The following is a 25721-nucleotide window of genomic DNA, read 5'->3' as shown; positions in this document are numbered from 1 at the left end:
GGAGTTACAGTGTAACACATTAGTCTATCAGTGATTTTTAATCCTGTGACTTTATGGCTCAAGAGATACAGATTTAAAACACAATGGCAGCTTATAAATAACATTTCAGGGGCTTCTCCATCCTGCCAGGAAAAACTGAACGGGGGAAAACACTCTGAGTCACTGACATTTGTTTCATAAAATAGTTATAAAAATAAATTTCTTTTAGTGCATTGGTAAAAACATTTCTGATATAAAACATGTGAGCACTCTCACATCCGCAAATACATATGTGTGCATGCCATCAGCCTAAAACCCTCTCACCGTATGGACAGCACTAGGGAGGCCAGCTCCAGCAGAGCAGCAATGGGAGCCAGGACCAGGGCAGTGAGGGCTGGAGAGCCCGAGGTGGCTGGGCTCACCAGAGACGGAAGGAAGCAGGCCAGAGTCAACGCCAGGAAGAAGAAACAGCTGAGGAGAACATCCAGGAAGGAGCTGAAAGTGGAGCTTGCAAATGTCTGCACCTGAACCTGGCTCATCACCTGCAGGGAGAAGGTTTGGTGAAAATTAGGAGAAGCAGCAGCACATTTTTTTAGAGAGACTAACCCCACGCTTGTTTATCTATTTACCACACGTCTGTCAGAGGACATAAAATCTACACAGCAATTCGAATTAAAGAGAGCTTAACTGTAAACTGTTGAAAAGGTTTACTTAAAAATGAATAAAAGTTCAACTCTAATCATTACAGTGTGTGTTTGTGTTTTTTTAGTTGTGTAGTGACACTGGTGTAACAGCAGGGGGCTGCAAGACTGTGGGAGTCAGTGCTGGCCTACTGAAACTGGACCTCAGACTGGGAGAGTGTGAGGCATAAAATCTTGGACAAGGTACAGGGAAAAAGTTGTTGTGTGTGCTCTATTAAACAAATATTTTAAAAGGGGTGAAAGAAAAAAAAGGTAAAAACAAAGTTCTTATTTGTAAATCAATACAGAAAACAGAGCGTGTGCATGTGTTTGCTTGTATTTGTGCACCTCCTCCTTGTAGCTGTTGCGATAGGCCTTTTCCAGAGGTCTCTCTAGGAAGTTGAGGCTGATCTTGTTGATTGGTGGCTTGAAAAAGTAGTCTTTCATGAGACTGCGGAGCAGGGATGAAAAAAAAAGGTAAAAATGAGTTTAAACGATAACTTTCCACTGGAATCAAATGTATAAAAAAAAACATTAGAATAATCATCAGTTCATAAAAAGTCCCCTACCAGTACAACAAGGTGGGCAAATCTAAATATAGTAATCCTATATGTGGCTTCAGGTGATAATTGATGGATCTCCTCAGTGTATTTACTGGAAAATATGCAACAAGTGTAATAACTTATTTACATATTCATAACAGAACAAACAAACAATAAGTCTGAAAGGCTCTGATTTTAATTGTAAAGCCTTCAGATCATATTTTTGAGTTATCACTAAATGCGTCATCTATTTTCACGTAGTTTTCATAGTTTCTGTTTGGTGTGTGCATCTTTGTTTTATGAGTGCCAGGGTAGATACACACCCTAAGTACAAAGGTTCATAACTGAAATTCTGAAAACATCTTATTCAAGATCAAGTAGCTTTTTTAGCGCGATTCACTCTATCACCCAGTCGAGCACAATCAATCATTCTCAAGTGACATTATCAGTTCATAAATTCCACCTTTAACCTCTTTGCTCACCTGTCCTCCCTGATAACGTCCACGAAGTGGGCGTCGCTTTTCTGTTTGAAATTCTCCTCGCGAAGCTGGATGAGGGCAGAATGATCCATGCCTGTACCTGTTGCCCCCGGGCCTCCAGCCATACCAAGGCTAGTGCCAGTTCCTGTGCTCGTGCTGGTCTTCTTTTCCTTCTCCTGGAGGATGTCACACAGTGAACTCTGGCTGGCGCGCACTGGGTCCTCCAGTGGGGGACTCAGGAGGCCATTGGCTGCTCTGGGGCTGTGACCTGGGATGAACTGAACAAGGAGATGAAGGTGATAAAGGAAAGAGAAAATGCAGGCTTCACGTGCTACGCAGCTTAAGTGACAAAATGTCTGTGCATGTGCATTGTACCTTGGCACTGCTGGTCTTGTGTTCTTCCTGGCAGCCATTTAACATGGCCACATCATCACCCTGCTCTGTTACAGCGGACCGAACTGTACTATGGAACATATAGGGAGGCTAGAGAGATAAATGATAGCAGGAGGAGAGGCTGACAAATTAAAACATATTACACAGGAGCAGTTTGTGCTACAACAACATCTCACTATACATGACTGACAAAACCGCTAGCACTTGTATGTTAAGTTTTGTCTGGGTCAAAGGACCAGTAGCAGTCTCTCAGTAACTTCCTAATAATTAACCCTTTGTGACCTGAAGCAACACTTGCATTGTATTACCTTTCAAGTCTGGATCCCATAAATTGCATCGACTTTCCAAGAGACACTATCATATATTCAAAGAATATTGAAAAGCATAAGAACAAAGTCAGCAATTTACAATACAAGCTGAAGATTTCTGCTCATATGTTTTCTATTTCATGTTTTTATGTTTCACCTTCAGCAAGCAGCGGTCAGGGCACTCTCAGGCTGGAGAATCAAAGTTAAAACTAAAAGATCCTCGGTAAGGAGTATGTGAAGAGCAAACGTTTCAGCATTCAAAAAGCAACTCACACATCCAAAATATTTATTGCAGTCCAAGCAAATTCTATGTTGTGGATTTTTCAACCGTGTCCCTTCTTCATGAGACAGTTACGCAGGGTTTGAGTTGTTTTAAGACAGAAAAAATATCAGCTCTTACTAGGGCCCCTTTCAAAGTAGCTTCTGACTGCTGTCTACAGCAGGTAAGAGAAGGAAACTCACACAGTAAGTAATAAACATCCTTTTAAGTTTAGATTTAAATTTAGTACTTTAAGTGAGTCAGTCATCTTAAGCAAAAGAAGCAAAAATGCTAGTTGTGATTTTCGTTACTCTGAATAGCATAAAAAACACTCTAATTTATGTTTTTATTTCTAAACTATTAATCTTACCCCAGTCCTCTCCGTTGGTTGGTGGGGCAGCAGCGACTCAGCAGCCTGTGCGCCTCCAGGAATGAGGTCTGGAGTGCGGGGTTGAGGGCAGGAGGGCAGGTTGACCCCTACAAAATCCCCACCTTGCAGTCCCATCTGAGAACAGCCACACTGCACATCGTAATCCAGCTTCTTTCCTGAGATCAGGTATGTCTTCATTCCTAACAAAAAGCAAAAATTAAAGAAAAAAAAGTCTTATTTACAAGTTTATTTAAATAAATTTCTCTTTCACGATGATTTGACTGGAAAGTAAAGGATAAGATCAGCAGCACGCTACAAATAGTAATTTGTTATCATCCAATTGAATAGAACTAGCAGTTATTGAGAGTCTCGGCAATTACAACCAAAAATGTTAATAAAAATCCTACTTCAGACGAAACTCCAAATCACACTGATGCTCACTAAACTCGTCCTCCTTCATGTTTATGTCATGGGAACGTTCATGTAAATCAAATAGTCTAATTTAAACTTGGCAGCATTTATGTTTAACTTTCAACACAGTACAAGTGTGTGTAAGTGGTCAAATTAACATACAGAGACACAAAAGCCCAGAGAGACTGTATCTAGCAGATGATCAGCTTTTTAGTGGAATCAGCTCATTGAATTAAGAAAAAAAACTGTGGAAAAATGCTGTGGAAACTTCCATACCAACTATTGTTTTCTCCTCAGATCATCTGGTAAAGCACCAAAATGTTTTTTTTCTGGTTCTCTTCTCCCTCTGTTACAAAGCTGGCATCGTGCATGCGTTTTCATAGTAGATATTGACAAGTGAAGGACTATAAATTCCACGTCAGGCAGTTCAAGACACCTGCAAAGCTCCAGACTACTGTTTTCAACTACAACAATGAGATGGTCTTTATAGAGAATTTCACAGCTTAAATCGCAATCCAGCACAACTTTTTATCGATTAATTTTAAAACACTTGAGGCAGACATGCTCCAATGCTAGCACTGAATCTGTCACACTGTAGTTTTTTATTCAGGCTGGTGTTTTGCACACATAAACTGCACGTGTAGCTCCTGTTGAAACAAGTGGGTTGTTGCCTTTTTCTTTAACACTGCCTCCACTGTCCTGATCGATGATTTGGAATCGCAGCAGCACGGAAGCATCTTTTGAAAAAATCAATCAATTGTTTGTTAAGCAAAAATGAGAGTATCAACTAGACACAGGAAGATGACAGAAGGTACAAAACCATCCCCACTCTGCAGTGTTATGATGACGAGCACCAAGCATGTGCTCTCCACTGATGTACACATACCAATTATGACCTCACTCCACATGATACCATGATGATTTAGGAGATAAATATGAAGTCTTTTGCTGTGGAGAGCAACTCTCTTAGGAGTAAACCATGGGATTTGTACCTTTTAAGGCCTTTAACATCCATCCATCCATCCATTTTCTATACCCGCTTAATCCGTCGGTCTGGTCGCGGGGGGCTGGAGCCTACCCCAGCGGTCATAGGGCGAGAGGCGGGGTACACCCTGGACAGGTCGCCAGTCCATCATAGGGCCACACAGAGACAAACAATGCTCACACTCACTCCTAAGGACAATTTTAGAATCACCAATTAACCTAACATGCATGTTTTTGGACGGTGGGAGGAAGCCGGAGTACCCGGAGAGAACCCACGCATACACGGGGAGAACATGCAAACTCCACACAGAAAGGCCCCAGGTGAGGATCGAACCTGGAGCCTCTCGCTGTGAGGCGATGGTGGCCTTCAACATGTACAAAAAATTAAGCAAACCACTGAAGGAAAGGGAAAGCCCCAAAAAGCCTCATAAGGCCTCTTTAACAGACTGATGAAGCCATTACATTACATATGTTTGAGCTGTACACTCATCAACCAATCATGCCCTATGCTTTGTTGATGCAGACAAATGCTGACGAGCAGATGGTAATGCAATGCTGGGTGTTTCACCAACTATGTTTGCATATCATCCGCGGGCTCTGGTCTGTTCACACTGGTGCAGAGCCAACAAGGAAATACACAAACAGTGGATTAGAGTGGTGGCTCATAGCCAGCTGCTATCAGCCTGTCCAAACACACAGTAACCTGGCTAGTTGGCCTCAGCAACACCTCTATCCTTGATAGCAAGGAGATGACTGTAGGAACTGTGGGACAAAAAGTGACCCACATCGTGAATATTAGCAGACTCCCTGCCTCAGCCTGACTGCAGAAGACTTTTATTCATAAAAAGAAACTTCTGGTTTGGCACAAATGCCCCCAAATTGTTCAGTTTTCTGCTTGTGTTTTAGGAATAGTCCTATTGGAGCCTTGCTCTTCATCAATGATCTTTCCAATTTGTGAAATGACTTTCAGGAAAAAAACACCCCTCTAATTCATACCTTACGGTGTGATTCATCAGGCTTTTTATTAAAAGATTTATGCCATATTTCGAATTGATTATCACCTCATATCAAATTTGAGTAATTTTAACATTTTATCTTATAGTTATGTGAGAGATTTGACGTTTTGGAAACTTTTGAGGCATTCTGTAACAAACACTTTTATAAAAATGCCTCATTGATTCACTTCAGAAATAAGAGAGTGATTGAGATTGTTTTGTGTTTTTATGTTTCTATCTAAGTTCAACTCAGGTGAACTCAATACTCCTGCCTTTGATGTCAAGGAGAGTTTTTTTTTAACTATGTGGGATCATGGTTCATCGACACTTTTGTCACATATGTACAAACTGTATACCTGACACATACCATAATACGAAAGAGATGTGGAAGTATTTCAAGTATTAAGAGTTAAAATGAGGGAGGATCCATTCAGTGAATGTCTTGAGCTGACGCCACTCATATTTCTTCATAAAACAGAAAAGGGAAAGACATCCAGAAATGTGTAAGCTTGTTCAAGTGTGACTGATGAGAGTCTGACCTACGTGTATGTCAAAGCATGTGCGTCAGTCTGATGCTTAGTGGGCGGGATAAAATGCTGGTTTGTGTACTACAGAGTATCTGCAACATTTTCAGTAAATCAAGCACACATGATCCACTGCATCTTTTTCATTCCTCCAACTCTGCAGTGACTAACTCCTATTTCTTCTTCAGTTTTTACACTTTCTTTGAGTTCGTTTGATGCAAATCTGTTGATATAATACTTCACTGGAGTCAAGATGTAGCTGTAGTGATTTTAATAAGTTAATTACCAACTCCATGATTTCAATTTCACAATTACTACCCACGGTGAGGTAACCACCTTTGAACTCTTCAGATTGAATTAAGTGAAATAGGAACCTACTTTTAAAGTATCAAATTGATCTCATTACCAGCAGAGGTTGGAAGTAACAAAAAGTAAATACTTTGTTACTGCACTGAAGAATAATTTTCAGGTATCTGTACTTTTCTAAGTTTTCTTCTTTCTGGCAACATTTGCTTTACCGGCTTCAGTTTTAGACAAATATCTGCACTTTCTACTATCTATCTTTATTTATCTTTATGAGGACATTTTTTGTTTTTCTTTTCACAAATTTGATTGGAAAAACTAATTATTTTTTCTTTTGCATTTTTGTGTGCCGAAATGAAGGTAATTTTTAACCTGCATCGGTAGGACAGCACCGTTTAGAAATGGCTATCCCTTGGTTGATCGATTGACACACGACAAACGTAATAGACGTAACAAGGTTGGATAGCAGATTAGAGGGAGACTCAAACGTATAACAACAACTGGGGACTCCATATTCAAGATTTCCAACCGGCAAGACTAAGAAAAAAAATAATCAGGACTTCCTGATCGGTAACTCAGGTAAAGTTGGTCAAACATGCATTCTACATTTTCACCCAAATTTGAATAATTTCTAGTCATAAATGTATTCATCAGGGTATTCTATGATAAATGGTCCAGCTGGCTTTGCATTGACACAGCTGCTGGAATTGTCCTTCTATCAGTTACTTTAATACCAAAAGTACATTTTAGAGCATAAACATAAGTATATATTCTTCTGTTTGACTTAAGTAACTTCTGATTACCAGTTGATTAAAGTCGGTTTCTATCTTTTGGTGCATAACTGTTTGAAGGAGGGTTTTTGGCTAACCATGAGCTGCAAATGTAGTCCGCTGAAAGATGCTTCAGTCCAAATGGGCCAAATAATGGAGTGCCATCAAAATTCCATTCCCTTCCTTGTCAGCTTAAATTGAATTATTTGTGAAAGCATATCTAACAATGAACTGATCCTGGGAGGTTGGAGGAAGCGTATGTCTTGTTCTGAGCACCACATCATCATAGACTTGGCAGATGTCCTCTGCCTTCAGGCCAACAACACTCAATCACTTAGAAACTGTTCCAAAGAGAACGCCCCTGTCATTGGAGTAAAACATTACTATTTCACTTTCTAGAAATCACAGATACTCAGTCTCAGACAGGTAAAAGAACCCCTGCCATGTCGGTCTAGTATAGTGAGACTTTGAGTGGAACATTCAGGGTCTTAAAATATTAGATTTTTTATACCTCATCTGAATATAACAATAAAAGTAAAAGCAAAAAGATAAAAAAAAAAAACAAAGGCCTCACACAGGAGCTGACCTCTCAGGACACTGGTTTATAAGGCACGTGATTGGCTGCGGGTTCATGCTAAAAATGGCAGCGTCTTACTAAAGCAACTGGGTTAAAGAAACATGTCAAAATTGTGTGAATGAAGCTGTACATCCTTCAAAGTCACTGTCAAAATACTAAAAGACAGAGTTTCTTTTAAACCTGTCATTCATTGCTCGAGTTTTGGTCCTCTAGATTTTAACTGCAATAAAACATAATTTGTAATGGAAACAGTCAGTAAATTTAATAAAAAGGAGGGAAACTATTTTGTAACAATTGTGAAGTTAGTGCTCCTCCAGGCATTTTTTACAGACGATAGTAGTCAGAATCTTACCTTTTTTTCTATGTATTATGAAGTTGTGTGTTATAAAACAGAAGAAGCAAAATCCTTTTAAAAAAAACTATGTAAGTTGTAAACACACACCTAGATCGTTTAGAAACAGGGTACTTTCTGGGAGTTCTATGTTCGAGAAGTGCTTCATATTTTACATAATCCTGCTAAAACACAAACAGACAAGCTGCAAAGATCTCATGCCTTCTTGTTATCCTTAATCTAAAAAAAATGTTTTGCACTATTTTTATGTGCTTAATGCGTTTTTTGAAAACCCTGATTGGCATAAGAGGAGCTGGAAAATCATTTCCAAATCAGTTTCACAGTATACGGTTGAGGTGTCTACTTCCGTGTCTTCTTCCTCAAAGTTTTGTCTCAAGTTAATGGTCACTACTTTCACTCACCACAAATCAGGTAATGGGAACTAGCCAGATGGGTTTTCTCTGTGACCCATTACAGTGTTACGGTGAAGAATAAAAATGAGTGTCTTTTAATCAGCCCTTTACAGAATTGAAGATTGTTCTACTAGTTTCTAGTTGGCTGAGATGAACTGCTCAAGAAATTCATACTTTCGTATGATTTTCTAAATATAACAACACACTCAACTGAATAGAGTGCTGAAATGTTTCTTAAGGTCAGCAAAGATTCTCGAGGCAATGATGTAAGAGACATTTTCTGTGATCAGCCTTTTTACTCTAGCATGTCTTTTACACAAGAGGCAAAAGGCTGACATGCCACAGACGCAGACTACATAGTGAAAACAGATAGTGGCAAATGGCACAGAGATGCTACGGTGGAGGTAAGAGACCAGCAGTGCTTTGACGGCCTTGGATTTTTATCATGCCTTGCATGACTCACATTCTTTGTCTACAATAATTTCAGCTTTTGAACTTTATCATCAGTCTGCTCTGAATCTTAAAACAAACCTTGATTTGTGAGAGTGTTTAACAGCTGGAAAGAACAAACACTCCTGAGTCGAGCTCCGGTTACAGCTCCACTTGACCAGTTCACTGGACCACTGTCTTTGTCCCAGTATAAATGCACCGGTAGCGAAATCGAATTATTTACCCACAGCGCTGTGGACTGTGAGAAAAAGTGTTCAAGACATTCTGCCCTTTCTGAGTTTATCTGTGGGCAAATATTGTATACGTGTGTACGTATATCTTCACTGCGCAGTTGTTGTCTTTAAGTTACTTGAATAAAATAAGGATTTTATTTAGAGAAGAGCGACAGCTTGGAAATGCTTTAAGTGACTCTGAGTTGACATGTAGTCCTAATGGACTGATTCTCATAACAAATTTCTAACAGAATAAACAGAAAAATGCATGTTCACTGTGGCTCTATAAGGCAGCATTCTCGGGGAAAAAATGCTCTCAATATAGCTAATTTGGATTAATCAATTTTTTCAGGCAAGCTTCAAACTGCACTGATGACATTGTATTATTAGTTTTACATGTTATTCCATTCATCCATTTTCTATACCCATTTAATCTGTCAGTCAGGTCTGGTGGCTGGAGCCTATCCAAGCAGTCATTGTGGGATACACCCTGGACAGGTCACCAGAGACAAACAACCACACACGCTCACTCCTAGAGACAATTTAGAGTTGCCAATTAACCTAACATGCATGTTTTTGGATGGTGGGAGGAAGCTGGAGTACCCAGAGAGAACCCACACATACACGGGGAGAACATGCAAACTCCACACAGAAGGGCCCCGGCTGGTAGTTGAACATGGAACCCTCTTGCTGTGAGGTGACAGTGCTAACCACCACACCACCGTGCAGCACCATGCAGTAGTTTCACATCTTATTCTTTTATACTCACTGCCCACATCTTTCATTGTATTGGGGTCCAAGAAGCAAAGGGATGTGTCTCAAGACCATCGCCGGCTCCACACCACTCTGATGTTCACTTGACAGGAAAAGTCCTTCACCTCAAAAGAACCCTCTGTGCCTTAGGTTTGAAGCAGAGAAGCACTCTAATTTTCTATAGCCTGGGGATGTCCTGCCTCACATCCACACCTCCTACCAGTAACAACCTATGTAATGCCCTCTGTCAGTATGGTTACATGCACAGCAGAGCTGAGGTACATTTACAGCTATATGTACCTCAAAAGGGGAACTGAGTTATTGACTTAAGTTTGTCCAACACCACGATGCTGTGGACAGTGTAGGAAAACATTCAAGTCATTATGCTGTCTCTAATGTTCTCTGTGGGAGATTATCATTCATGTACATATAGTCAAAACAACAGCACAGATGTTTTCTTTGAGTTAGTTGAATGGTGATTTTGTCAGATGAAGCTGCAGTTATAAAATCAGGATTTTATTAGAGCAGATAAGCAGTCTGGAAATGCTTCAAGCGACCTCAAGTTGACACATATTCTCAGTGGGCTGATTTTCAGTTTGATGTGTTTAACCATCTCACAAAGAAACTAAAAAAAATGTGAATGAGAACAGCTTTATTGGGAATTCTGCTGTGTTAATAAAAACTTACATGCATGTTTTACTATTTTTACAAAAAGTTATTTGAACCATCTGTGGAGTGCATTGGCTCATCGGAGTATTGTATACATGCAAGAGTGATTTGATCCCAATCACGTTATCTTAGTGTGTTAGTCCGGGTTTGGGAAACTTGATTTCTTACGATTTCAGTCAGACTAACATGTATTTTGAAAGCTTTGGGTGGACTAACACGATAATTTTCTTTTTCGTCGTTTTTATTTAAACATGCGTGGAGTGAAAGACAAAGAAGAACTAAAGCGTGGCATTATACTAATTTGGGTTTGAACACCCACTTAGATCACAAACACATCTGGTTACTTCAAACAAATATCCACCAAAACATACAACTCTTTCTGAAATGCCACATCTGACCTCCAGAATGACATTTCACAACAGTAAATTCCCCTGCTTTGATTTGATATCTGCAATTGAGTACAGCCCAATAAACCCAAACTAAAAAAAAAAAAAACACGTATAAAGATCTGTCATCTATCTTGTGATTGAATAGATAAATAGTATATTAAAGTACATTCTTAATCAAAGTGACCAAAACAATCCAGTGGGTTTATGTGTCACGGGTGAGAGAATCTGAATCAGTTATGAGACTTATTTATGCCAGATTTCCATTAATTTGTTATACGTCTCTTAGTACATCAGACAACACTAGTAATATTGAGAGTAATAAAGTGTTTCTTTTACTGTTATATCTCCGTAGGTTTCCATAAGTGTCCAAGCATGCAAATTAGAAGGTTTTGTACAGCTAACTCAAAACTTAAACCTAACTGTTAAATATTCTGCTAACACTTCTGATTATCCGGTGTTTGTGCGTAAAAAAGTCGTACATCATCAAAAATAGAACCCTTTGAAGGAAATATGCAGCATCCACATGTTTGAGACAAATTAGCTGGTCGATCCAAACAAACACAGACACAAACCTGTTAGTTTCTGCTTGTATGACTAACCTCACACATTTAAAAAAATCCCAACTTAAAAACACACATGCACACCACATGCACATCCATTTGCATGCATAACCCCAAAAACAAAGGGTGCACACACACATAAATCAGCCGATCAATCGGTGAAAACAAGGGTGAATGAAGAGGAAGTATAGCTGAGTCGTCACATTCCACATGTACACTCCAAGACTATGCTCATAGTGGACACAAACTCATCAGAAAGTTGCTCTCTAGCAACTCCCAAAGAATGGCAAGCATACTCTTTCAAACACAATTATGTAATTCTGAAAGGGTTGGTAAAGTTACTCATCAAGATCAAAGTAATCTGTCTAAGCAAAAAACAATTTATATCAGTGCAAAATAAATGTTCAATATTTAACGGTAAGATAAATAAATAGTTTAGAGAATGTCTCATTGATGGCTTTTTCTGACATTGTGCGGATCGAACCGTGAAGCTGTAATGAAAAGAAATGCATTACTGAAGAATTCCTTACACTGCACATCAGCTCTTACATAATAACTCACTCATAAATACACGTGAGTGATTGCACAGCTTTCCATAACCGACACTACATACTAAGACAAAAACTCGAGCGAGACAGTTCCATAACACTCGGTGAACAAAACCATACGTGAGCTAACACAAATTTACACACAGGCCCTGCTCAAGTTCTGCTGGCAGAGTGTCGGGGTGAATGTTTTTAACCAAAACTGACATTTCAGACAATCCCCAGAGGGTCGACCCAGCCTGGACTCTGCATTTCCTGACAAGTGACCTTTCACCTTATGTCAGCTTCCAACCACATGATCAAAACCATCCCCAGTGGCCCAAAGGTCGCTGGCTCCCCTCTGGTCTCACACACAGAAAAGTGTGTGAAAATAAGAAAAGGATAACCTCTTTCAAACAACCTTTTCAGGACATGATTGTTGAGGATTTCACTGCACCTCACTGTTTTGTGTGAAAGGTACCGAGAACTTTGGCGTTGCCTCTTTGTGGCGGAAGTAGTCACAGAGTCAAATTGACATCTGTGTGAAAGGGAGAGCTCGCATGGTGGTGCACGTCGCAAAAGACACAGACGGTGTTGCGTTACAACTCACGCCTCCGATTCCTGTGTGGCAGCAACTGAGAGCAAACACCAGGGCAGCATTAGCCCAGATCTCTTTTATCAGTGTGGACAAGTCAAGATGAGCAATGGCAGCATGACGACGGGGTCTTATAAGTAATATTTTGCTACAATCTGTGTGTCAAAGGGGCTATTGAGGCAGTGACAAACACCTAAACATTTAGTCAAACCAATTAAGCATTAAAGCAAATCAACTTCAAAACAGAAGCAGAGAAGGATCACCTAAGGCTCTCTGTGAGAGTCATCTAACTTTGTTCTCTCATTTTTTGCTTTCATCTTCCTGCTCGCAATAGTCAGAAAGCAAACAACTCCAGCACTAAAAATAGACTTTAACTTGTTTTTCCTTTCCACAAACTTGGCCCTCCATGTATTCGGCTTTACCCAACTAGTGCTCTAACTTTAAACTCCTCCTGCCTTGCCAAGCCTTACATCTCACAGCACCTCTTACAACCCATCTTTATTAGGTTGTTTGTCTTGGTCTCTCATTTGTCATCTATCTGCTTTTCGCTTGAACTTTCTCCCACCACTCAATCTCTTTTTTCTGTACACGCGCACCCCCTCCAACCCTCCAGCTTTCTCCCTGGTCGTTGACGGGTCTTGAGAACAGGGCTCGACAATAGCAGAAGCCTCCATATTTGGACAGGCTGATGGAACCAAGGGATGAGGCTCCCACATGATCCTTTCTCAAATATCCTCCCTTCCATCCTCCCATCCCTCCTCCCTTCTCTCTTTTGTGCCATCATTTCAGCCCTGGGAGTTCCTCACGCTCTCTGTCTCCTTTGTCCTTTTCTCTTTTTTCACCTACCTCCTATATCTTTTTTTTGTTTTTTTTAAACCCTGTGTGGATTTATTTAAGAGTCTATGGGGAGACTGGTGGGTCAGTGAGTGTGACTCCATGGCTCAAACTTCAGACCTTTGTCACATCACCCTAAGTGTACAACAGAATATTTAACAAAGGTTAAAACAGGAATGCGTTCAATGCAGCTTACACATTTACCTACACCTCTTTTTCATCATTCACCCTGTTCAACAATGATCAATGTTCTACCTCAGTTGGTCCCACTCGTGTGTGGTTCTGTGGCATGTAGAGCAGTGGGTTGAAAGGAACAGTGACGCACTCCGACTGCCATTGCGTCACTCTGATAAACAGAGACATGCACAGACACACACAGCTGTTAAAAGTCTTTTTCGTGTCTCAGTTCACAGTCTCTGGGTTTCTCCCGAGGAGGCTGCTGCTCAGCAGGAGAGGACAGTCCTTGAGGAAGAAATGACCAACCTTGGTCTTACTTCAAAGGGAAAGCTGATGACAATTTGGGTCACGCCTATCTGAGCAATGTCACAAACTCACTCTAGTGGTCTAACAGCGTATTTTAGTAAGCTGACAGTATGTGGGGGTGAAACAAAGCCTAAAACACATACAGCAAGAAAAAGATATTCATCATCCTTGTAAGGCCGTATCTTTGTAGAACATGTTTTAGTGCAAATGTACATTAATTACAGTCTCATTTGAGTCATGCATTTTTTGTTCTGCTGTATGCCAGTGATTCATTATGCCCTTATTAATCACAAATAGATACACACACAGACACACACCCCCACACACACACACACACACACACACACACCTCCCTCGCTGCCTAGAGTTAGACTGTGGGAAATCCTTGGGAAGGGGTCATGACCAGAAAATATGTTCCCTCTTCTCCCTGCTTCTCTTCTCTTCTTCCCTCTGATGTCACACAGCTCTCTCCTTCCACAGACCACCAAGGAACAGCATTTACCATGTGAGATGGCAAAATACACAACCCGAAAACAACATTTAAATGTGACCCGGCAGAAGTTTTGAATCTGTGCAAACTCCTGACCCTGAAAGTCACGATTGATGATGAATAAATGTCCAATTTTCAACCATAACAGAGAATCAATCAATGTGCTGCTTGCTCAGATGACGTGCTATGATTGGTTCAGCATGGATTTTAAACCCGTCGCACCTCTGATGACGTTTCCGCATGTTCACGTTGTGAGGTGATAGAGCCAGTGGGGGACAAACATGTCTTACTCGAGAAAATTCTACATGTCCTTCAAGTGAGAGGTTGCTACCTCTAATCCCATTCTTTGCAATATTTTCCTCAGTTTGTTCGCTGTTCTACTCCCACCTACTTTCCCACTTTGCTCCCATGCGCTAATGGTTACGGTTGAGAGCTGAAAGTACAGGGTTAGGGTTAGAATGGACGTACAGTCTTTTGCTCGCTGGTTGCAGTTTCCATTACATGACCATAAGCAATTTAGCACAAAATAATTGGCAAAAAAAACTAAAAACGTTGTCATCTCACAATTTCTAAACCTGGATTTGAATCTGCTATGTAGTGGAGATGTGGACAGATGTTCATATTTTACAATTTCTGGTGAGACTGGGCTGTCATACACATGTTACTGAGTCAGTGGTGCTGAAATCAGCAAAACATATTAACATGCGAAGGCCAATATTTTCATTTCCTGTTAGTCATCGTGACTGACAGCAGCTGGCAGCTTTTTTGAGTCAAAAAAAGAAAAATATTTATTTTGACAGCACTTACTGAATTGAGTGATACACGGCACAATGGGGGAGTCTAAAGGAGCTCAAATTAGATGTGATAAAAGGAATTGTAACATTTACACAGGTCAGGAATGTCCATTGCAACCATTTCTAAACAACAACAACAACAGAATTTACAACCAGGAAGAAGAACCTGGAAGAAGACCCAAACTGCCACTTTCAGTTCAAAGGTAACCTTTTGGGAACTGGATGGTCAGGAACAACTCAGAGACCCCAAGGCACCAGTCAGCCATTAACTGGAAGGTGCCAGAACACCATATCACCATCTACAGTCAGGCAAGTTTTACATTACCACGGAAAAATCTATACATCTACTTGTTTTTCTGCCAAAATGCAGAAAAACAAACCTGCCACTACCTCCATGTGTATTACTTTCTCTACAGAGTATTCGCCACTTGCAGGTATGGTAAAAATACCATTGGCATGTCCTCCAAAGGTGACCATCTTTGAATAATATCAGCTCTGCCCCCTCAAGCCCCTTGATGAACTTTAAACATTATCGTAACCTAGGAGACAGATTGGTGCATCCTAATACTAGAAAACCATTTAACACCAGCACCAACAACACCTCTAACTTGTCAGACACAAAGTTCTTTCCACATCCACATACCGGTAAAAAGTACTTTATCAAATTGCTCATTAAATGCAGTAGCACACATGTTGTGTATTTGCTGAGATGTCCTTGTGGTCTTCTTCATGTGAGACATACAAAGAGAGCTTTGAAAACTGTATTAAAAACATTGACAATGCAATTGCCCCACACTATGTATAGGCTAATCATGGCTCTGCAGAATCATGGGCATTTTGGGGAATTGAAAATAATCTCACCTTCCTCCAGAGGTGGTGACATCATTAACCTTTTGCTTTATAGAGAAGCTTAATGGATCCACTTTAATTACATTAGAGCCCTTTGGCATCAACGAAGACCTGAATTTTTCATGTGTTATTTGATTTTATACATAACAGGTGTTCACTATTCTGCCTCTTTCAGAGGGGTTGCATTTTCTGTGCTATTGACCTTTCACTTTTAATGTCTGGTATGGTATGTCCGTGTGTGCCAACCATTTTTAGATGTCTGCACTTTATCTTTGTGCCTGTTTTCTTTTCTCTCTGATGGCACAACAAGTGTGTTAGGTGGATTTTTAATGCATGAATCCCCACCCTTGTTTTGGCTATCCAAAGTTATAGTTGTGCAATGAGGTTAAAATGCTCATCCAATGACTTATACACACCTGTGTGAGATTGACTATAATTGCCGGCCTTCATTCTGTATTTACTTTGACTTTGAAGAACACACAGTAGTGTTGAGACATTAGTCTGTTTGGACTATCAAACTGCATTAGAATCAGTGAGCTCCAGCCTTTTTTTTATCCTTTTTTATTAGCTAGACTATGACAAAATTTGGACTTTAAATGAATAGTATCCAAAGGATAATTAGATCTGAATAGAGCAATCTATAGCAGATTAAAATGTAACTTATTATTGAAGCAATATCACATCATCAACTTGATGGAATACCACAAATCAATATCATTAGTTTGGATAAGGAGTAGATTTTCATCAAAAACAGAAAGAAACATTGCCTTCAGATGAACTGACTACTTTGTAACTTCTCTCATACAAAGACACCACCCAATACTAATTTTCCCAATGCTTTAGTTTATGACCTTATAACTGTGGATTAATGACTTAACTATTAAGTGTGTGTCAGCTCTTCTGAGCCTCTGTGACCTGAGATAACCCATAAAACCCTTTTCTCTGCATGTTTGCACAGACATTTACGTGTGATCACACATCTGCCCATCTCAACAAGACAATAAAAGCATTGCGTGCACAGGGCTAGAAATGCATATGTAGGAAGAAAAAACATACATCGACTTAACGACTGTTTAAACAGTGACAGTTAACGTGCCAGAATTGAGTGACTAAAAGTCTTTTCAAACGCCATAAATGGACATCAAATGCATAAAATGGACATACTAACTGAATATTTGTAAAATAAGGTGTCCATCTAATGATCAGCATGTCTTTCTTGAATGCTCTGAGAAGGAATAACAAAACTGTTTTGAAATTATTATTTGCACATTGACCCTTTTTATACACAAGTATGATGTCGAAGGACATTTTTACACCTCTATCCAAAGCCTTGTCTAGTGATGTGCCAGTCGAACATTTGAACAAGTATCAAATCAATTCGTCGCTTTTGCCTTGACGTGTTGAGTTTGCGATCTCAAATCTCACCCTGACATTTCCCCCCAACACAGACTATAAACCCTTTTTCTCTGTTTTATGAGCACCTCAGCTATATAAACGAGTGCAGAGGAAGTTCATGGATTTTTCAACAGGCTTGAGGCCATGTACAGTGTTTATTATTCAGCCATCCATTTAACACAGCAGCACTCCAGCAAACTGTAGTTGGTGCATGCACACAAACACACACAAAAACAGCTGTTGCAAATGTCAAAATTGAAAAAAATAGTCATACGACACACAATGAAGACTGATTGACAGGTGAATGGGAGACACTGATATATCATGAGTAAACCCCAAAATGAAAAACCAAGCCCCCCCCATCTACAAACAGAATATATTCTTCAACTCCACTGCTCTGACAGTCGTACATTCTTTGTGAGCTGGTCAATTAGTAACAAGTCAGCAGACATATTGGGTGAGCCTTTGTTCCCAGACAGTGATTCATTACGACAATCCAACAGCTGCCAACCAAAAAGTAAGAGGGATGACTGTGACAAGGAATGCTTCATGCAACATTCAAAGCATTTATCCAAAATACCAACATTACGTCCCATTTCTTGTCTAACTGTGTACTGAACTGTTTTAATTTGGAAGCAGTTTTGATCCACAGAGCCCACTATGACATAAAATCTTACTTTTATTTTCTTTACTTGACATTTATCTAATCCAAAGCCAACTTTCCCAATCTGACTTGCTATTTTACCTGAGCTGAATTCACACCAAGAACAATATTTAGGGTGTTTCTTTTAATGCGGGAGCACCTGCAAAAACAAGCCAATCAAATTCTTTTCCATTGCCAGCAGCAGTGTGTTTACTCTCAGTGCTCAGAGGCTTGCAACAGTATACCCAGGACTGACTGGTGATACACTGAATGCTTTCTCACTGCACTCAAAAGCCTGGTGTTAGCAGGTGTCAGTAGGTTTTTGACCAGTGTAAAAAGCGTTTTAAGTAGCCAAATCAATGATACAGCTTTGCTGTAAACAGCAAAATCTACAATAAAACTATACCGATCATGATGAAGACTGTTAGATAGTCATTATACAGATATCTAATATTTTTTTAAGTGGGGTTGTGTGAGGTACTATTGAGAGGGCAGAGCCTTACCTGTGTTAGACAGCAGTCAGAGAAGAGTCAGAAACGAATCATGACAGACTAGCTAATGCTAAAAGCTACACAAAATGGGCCATAAGAAGAGCGATTTTTGCAGCGCTGACAACACAAATATTCAAAGAAATGTGACAGAGAGCTACATTGTGGATTCTCACACTATGTCCCCTCTGAATCAGACAGTTTTTGATTTTGTGTCAACAAGGATTGTGTTACGTGAATGCTGTCCATTTAACTGTCTGATGCAGAAATGATGTGGTGCAAAAATCCACAGTATAGCTTTTTCTTGCAAATCAGTACATTTTTGAGGTTTGACTTTTCTATCGCATGTAAAAACACAGACTAATCATAAGTACCTCCCACAACCCCACTGAAAAAAGAAAAACACACTTCTAAAGAAAACACTTTCATTGTCTGTTACATAAATTTCTATTTAGTCATTTAGCAGAGGCTTTTATCCAAAGCGACTTACACATGTGAAAACCACAATCAAGCTTCAGTGCAGTGAGAAACCCAGGTCTATATATCGAGTGCTAAGTCAGTAATAATGTATCTAAGTGGCAGAATATAAGCAAATACAGGCAAACACGTACATGCCGAGGCAAAGTCATGTGTCACAACTGTGTTATGTAAAGGTTCATTAAATGACAGACAGCTCCTATACAAACATACATGCAATATGAGCAGGCAAATTATGTTTGGAATTCAGTGAATTACCGCATGAACTCCTTCTAAAAATAGCAAGACGCATTGCAAGGGCAGAAAACTTAAATTCAAAGATTAGCAATGTGTGGGCGAGTGTGTGAGTTGGGCATTGAGACATTTTGGAAAAGGGTTGGGCTGCTTCTCTCTGAAACACTTTCAAAGGAGCGTTGGAGGGCCAAGACTTTGTTTTATAGTCTGGGTTAAAACTGGGTTCATATTGTATTATAATAAAGGTTATTTCAATGAATGTCCTCACAAAGATAGAAGTACAAACATGTGAGGGTGTATATGCTAAACATCTGCAATCAGGCAAGGACAGGGCATGGCACGCTTATCAACAGTGAACACACAGGCAAACAAACTTGACTCATGACATTCTTGAGCAACAGAAATGACAGGCCTCCAGTGAAGCATGTGGGATGTGTGAATAAAAACAACAGTTTATTAGGTGGCTGTCTGGAAAAGAAGGTGAATTAGCATTTCTGCCGATCCATTGAGAGAGATGCAGACGAGTCTATTAGAAAAGAGTGTGAGATATACAGAAGAAAAAAAAGGGCAACTGAATGTCTACAAGAGGAAACTTTACTATCCGTAGAAAGGTCCTGCTATCAGAGCTACTGACTGCTGGTGATTGGTGGACTTTCTACGGCTGATATTGTTTGCACAAAAAAAATAGCTCATCGTGATGTACAGAGAAAACTGTAAATATAAGCTGCACGGTGCCTTCAAGTGTAAAGAGTGACCAGAAAGTCAGAAGGGTGCAACCTCTGATTTGAAAATTAAATCCTGATTGTTAACTCTGTTGTTATATATACACATAGAAAAGATTTTAAGAAAAATAATCATCTGGTCCTCACCAGGTCTTAAAATTAGGTAAATACAACCTCAGATGAAGAACAACAAAAGGCACATTACACGTGTCAATATTTGTTTAGCAAGAACTTAATATATAGCCAAAATGCAGAACAGTGTGTGAACAACTAAAAAGTACACCCTTACAGCTTCTATAGGAATCAAGAGTTTTAAAAATGCCAAGGAAGAAAGACATCAGGAATTATGTTGGGCAAACAATTGCTGCTGCCTTTAAATAAAGGAAGGATTGAGAGAGAATTTCCACACAATCGAGTATTCACAATTATTTACAGTTTTTACCAGTAAGTTACCACCATCAAAAAAGCCCATTTTGATCAGGATTTAATGATCTCTTGTCCTCCTGGGCCCTGATTACTACTCACTGAGATCCAATAACAAAAGGTGATCAGTTCAGACTAGATGTGTAATATATGTAATCTATGTTTACTCTTTACTTTAACAATCTTTAAACATCATAGCTTTCAACAGACAACTGTATGCAGGCAGAAGATAACATGGAGCCATGAAAGGGGACCCTGGACTTTTGTATTTTGGTTTTGCTCTTAGCCTCAGTATTAGTACATTCCTCTGTTAGTCTTCTCTTGAGATGAATGTCAATGCCAGGAGACCCACTGTGACCTGTCCTCTTATGGTCACATCATCCAAGAAGAGGTATTTTATGAACAGGACCAGTCATTGCTCCAGACATGACTTTCACACCTCATTTGAAGTCATAAGTTCTGAAAAAATGGTCTTAAGCTTTAAAAGAAAAAAAAATCTAAAATATCCTCATTAACTTTTGATTTAATTCTGGCTCATTTAACAGTAAATTCCTGTCTCTCCTTTCTCTGTTTTCCCATTTTCTGCCCTAATGCTTCTGTACAGTGTTTTGCTTTTCGGTTATCTTATGTAAAGACAGTCACATGCAGACAGAGACACACAGATGTGCCTCCAAGACAACCAGGTCAAGTGATTACAGTTGACATCTGAACCATGTAACGGCAGCATTGCTGAGAAGTAACGCATGAGTACCAGGGGAGAAACAAAAACACACTGTTTCTCAGGCCTGGGGCCAAATGGGGCCTCTCAATCTTGTACAAAGAATCTCTGTCAAGTGAAAACACATGAAGTGCAGGTGTACAGGAACACAGAGGTATATTGTAAGCAAAAAAACACATTTCAGGTAGTGTGTATGGCACTGCAGATGAAGATGTTGAAAAAGAGGTCAGAAAAGAAAAAAATATAAAAAGAATAAGACATTCACACAGAGTACATCGCACAGAGATAACAATTAAATGCTTAAATTAGCTTCTACAGTCACCTGCTGGTGATAAATTTCTGTGTGAACAGCCCACGTGTGTGTCAGTGTATTTAAGACAAAACACTTTGATCAGTCGCTTTGTTATATTTTCTAGATGCCTTATCTTTATTGTAAAACATACACTCACACACGCAAATAGACATTCTGTTTGACAAGCCAGTGCAGCGCTGCAGCTGTCACTGAAAGGTGAGGATCTGAGAGTAGAGGCGATTATAATGCAACAGCGAGGCTAAGCTAACTGCTTTCTGTCTCTGTTTTAATGATCACCTCTTCCTCTTCACATTTTTTTTGCAATGAAATTCGATCTCCTGAAAAATAAAGAAAACCTCTGACTACAGAAAGTGAATGTGAAATACTATTTCTCCAACAGTGCTGCCAAGGTGCTAATCTGAAAAGGCATTAAAGGGGAAAAGAACAATGTCTAAATCATTCAATTTATACATTTTCATTGTCTGCTTATTGGTTGTTTTAATAATCAGTCATCTAAAGACAGATATTTATTGAGCTCAGTCCTCAGTAACAAAAAAAGCGGAGAAGAATAGCAAAATGAAAAAGATGCTAGTTCTTGCATGTATTCATCTGCAAACACACATTTTACCTCCACAATCAAAGTTACCTTCAGATGGCACAAACCGACACTGAAGAGGAGCCATTGCTTTGCTATGATATCATGAGAAGAGTTCAAGACCAGAACCAACCCTGAGTCCAGCAGACATAAAACCTGCTGCTGCGCTGCACTCTCATTGAAACACACTAATGCACACACAGGCTAATAAGAAACCCTGAAAACTCACAATCTATTTACCCAAAGCAGCAACAGTCAAACATAAAAAGCCTAAAACAACCACCACAGCAACAGATAAAGTGGGGATGCAAAGACCACCCTAACAAGAACCCAAAGCAGAAAACTGCAGTCCTCACCACCTGCAGGGAAATGTGCGAGTATTCGTGTGCTAGAAGCTAAAAGAGACATGGCAGGACTGAATTAGAAAGGACAGATGAGACACGAGCAGACGAGCGGAGCGACTGAGAGGAAGCAGTTACACAACGGCAATTTGAATGCGAGGCAAAGGAGGAATGCTGAGGATGTGAGAAAAAAATTAACTAAAATCTGTGTGTAAAATCTAACAATTACTGACTAAATTAAACCTGGAAACAGTGTGCTAAAAGGAATCCTGCAAGTCCTGATGTGCTTTAACAAAAATTGACAAATGATTTCTCAACAACCCACTATGGGCATGATTACCTGCACCTGTCCTGGCTGTCTTATGTGTAAATAATATAAGTCAAATCAAAATTGTAGACGTTGGTAAAATATCTTATTTTAAAAATCAGCTGTTGACAAAAAGCAAATCTGAAGCAGCCTTTTGAAAAGCCACAAAATTGACCGGCTTAAAGTGAATAAACTGAGCTGCGTACAAAAACAAAAGAAGAAATGGTCCTAAACAGAAATTAGATATCTTATCTCAATGAAAGAAAGAAAAACGACTTTGATGGACACCCACAAAAGAAAAATGGCGAGAGCTCTACTTATGAATTATTGTAATCTCAGGGAGTATCTGGGATATCATATCATATCTGAGAAGCTAGTTAGACCAGAGAGAGCTGGTGTGTCATGTCATTTGAATCTTAATCTTTCCGCTGTTTCTATGCAAATGTATAAACGTATTTGTATTTTGGTGGAAGATTTTTCAATATTTACCATCTCCATCCAAGTCTTCTCTTTCACTTCTTTTAAATGCTCGTCAAAAAAAAAAAAACTGTGAAAAATCAGCTTATGGCCTTCCTGTTAGCCTGCTTTTTGGATATATTTTGTTATTTATGTTTGGTTATCTGTCGTTTTTTGTCGATAGATGACGATATTTAAGTCTTTATCAAAACTCTAACCTCACATATCAATTGATCATATTTAGTGTGGATTTGTTGTGATATCGTACTTTCTGTGATTCTATACTTGTTTTAGCTTTTTGAGTTTTTTCCCATGAGACCTTTTCATATTTATTTCACCCTTTTATCTTTGAGTTACACATCAGTTATGTACACTGTTGAGTCTCCTTAAGGTGTTTGCACAGTACAGGTTCAAACTTCTAGCTAGTTATTCTTAAAATAATCTTCTTTTTAACTATGATGAAGCTTAATACTGAGAAAATATTCTAAGTTTTGTCGGGAAAGACACTGAGAAACAAAACAAAATTGCTACTAGCTCCTGACTGGTTAGTATCAAAGTACTAATCACCCACATTTAGTTAATCCCATCAGGTAAACATAAAACTGGGGGAGTATTTGAATATCAAACTGAATATTAAATATTTTTTCTATTACAAATACGTTAAGTTTTAGTTGGCTGCAACCCAGTGTTTGTCTCTCCGTGTATCAAACTGGAACTTCAAATGTTGAATGTCACATATTAATTTTCCAGCCCCTCAACACGGAAGTGATTTAACAGCATGTTAGCATTCTGCTCTCCTCTCATGGCTGTCAAGTCAAATTGTTTCAAAGAATCTGCACTAAATGTAATGAAAATGCAGAAATGAAAGAAATATATATGCTGTATTTTACAGCTTAACCATAATCCGTGGCGCAGTTTCCCTGTCTTCGAATGCTGTTAGAGTAATCGACTTTAAGAACTTCGACTTCACATTCCCAAATGAATCCCACAGACTTCATCAGTGAGTCAGCATTCTCATCTTTATCAGTGGATCGCAGAAGTCAGAAAGCAGAGTCCAACCCATTCTCTATCTCTAGACGAGAGCAAATGACAGGAAAAATTAGCAGAATGTCCCAGAGGTGCTAAAAAAGTTACAGTGGAGCTGTGCTGGTTTAGCTGAGCTCAGTAGCCAGTAGCTAAATTGCAGTGCCTTTAGCCTGAGTGTGAAGTTAGTGTATGGTGCCCTAACACACAGAAATGATATATTTTATATGGCTTCTGTTGCTTAATATTTTAAGATGTAGACAGATGACTAATCATGTTTTTAAGCACATAAGCATATCACTTTAACAAGGATGGATAGCTGTTTAAACCTGTTTCTGCACTGCAACAGTGCCTTGCCTGTATCGCTGTGAAATATCTGCTGAAGCTATAGTAGGAGATGGAGACAAGCTCTATTATTATAGTGCTGTATCATTTTCAGTTTCAGATTGAGATTTTCAAGGGAGTAGAAGCAGCTCAAATAATGGTATGAAAGTGCGTTGAAAATAATTAGGACATAGAGTCGACATTTGAATCCAGACTAATCTAACAAGGTGGGAAGTGTGGGAAGACAGCATGGTATGCTTCAGCTTTAACAGATGTGACATTCACAGTTTTCTTTGTTAAAGGTTCTCACTTTTCATGCTTTATCTTTCATTTTTTAACCAAATTACTCACAGCATGATCAATATGAGCACTTTAAAAGGTTTATCAATTATATCAGAATCATTCAAATCCAAATGATATAAAACCCATGGTAATATAATCTCAATAGTTCTACATAGATTTTAGCTGCTACATGAGCCGTCACAATACACTAGCCAGACAGTGCATTTCTTAAACAGCTATTGACAACCTAAGTATCTAATTCATGGTCAAACACTGCTTAGTTGGCTCAGTTTTTGATGCTAAAAGGAGAGCACAGTAATGGGTACTGAGCGACAAAGAGGAGAATGTCTCAGAGCATGCCATCTGAGGTGACTCACTCAGCCTGCTGGGGGATATATAGCAAAGCTCTGACTAAAGACAGACATACAGCACTAAGGGAGTGTTATACAACAGACCACGAGTACAACCCTGGGTGACAGGTAGGAAACTTAGACAATGACTGTGATAACACAGCAAGAGTGATGAAAAGAAAAGAAGAAAATGAGGAATATGAAAGGGTGGGGACACAGGACAGAGGGCAAGAGACGGTGGGACAAAGACTCTGGAGATAACATTCCAAGAAAGGTTGTAAATACACAATAAATTCAACTACACGTTGATTTCTCTTGTAATGAAACTGTCAGTTTGTCTTAAAAAGAGCGATAACCCTTCTTCCTTTACACAAAAGAAGCAAACTTTCAGTGCCGTCTCCCCACCTTTAAAAGGAAACAATTGCTCTCTGTTTCGGTGTGAAACTAAATGCCATTCAATCTCATCTTTTCTCCCCCTCAACAAAAGCTGCTTGTCAATATCTCTCTCTCACTGTTCACCAGTCTGGAAATAGAGTGATGGCACCATTTAGAGCCAAGTGTGAATACACTCTGATATAAGGCCTGCCAATAGAACAGACAGGCTCTTTTCACAAGAGACCTAATATTAGACAACCCATGAGGAACTCCCTGCTGTAGAGATTAGTTACATTGATTAAGGCAGACTGCATGTGTATTTTACGTGTATGTATGCATACCTACTGTTACAAGCT

General features: G+C 39.4%; 1 protein-coding gene across 1 annotated transcript in view; it reads right to left on the bottom strand.

Annotated features, from left to right (window-relative positions):
* adcy9 (adenylate cyclase 9) overlaps positions 1–25721 on the bottom strand; it is a 42752-nt gene that overhangs the window by 11056 nt on the left and 5975 nt on the right. Inside the window, exons 2-6 of the mRNA XM_072384492.1 lie at positions 3011–3210; positions 2056–2163; positions 1684–1958; positions 1008–1110; positions 304–521 (exon numbers count right to left, since the gene is read on the bottom strand). Of these exons, the coding sequence (XP_072240593.1) occupies positions 304–521; positions 1008–1110; positions 1684–1958; positions 2056–2163; positions 3011–3210 (904 nt within the window). The remainder of the gene's footprint in view (positions 1–303; positions 522–1007; positions 1111–1683; positions 1959–2055; positions 2164–3010; positions 3211–25721) is intronic.

This window comes from Leuresthes tenuis, unplaced genomic scaffold, assembly GCF_036924035.1.
Source record: "Leuresthes tenuis unplaced genomic scaffold, fLeuTen1.0.hap1 SCAF_4, whole genome shotgun sequence".
Taxonomy (NCBI): Eukaryota; Metazoa; Chordata; class Actinopteri; order Atheriniformes; family Atherinopsidae; genus Leuresthes; species Leuresthes tenuis.
This window is presented reverse-complemented; position numbering and strand designations above follow the sequence as displayed.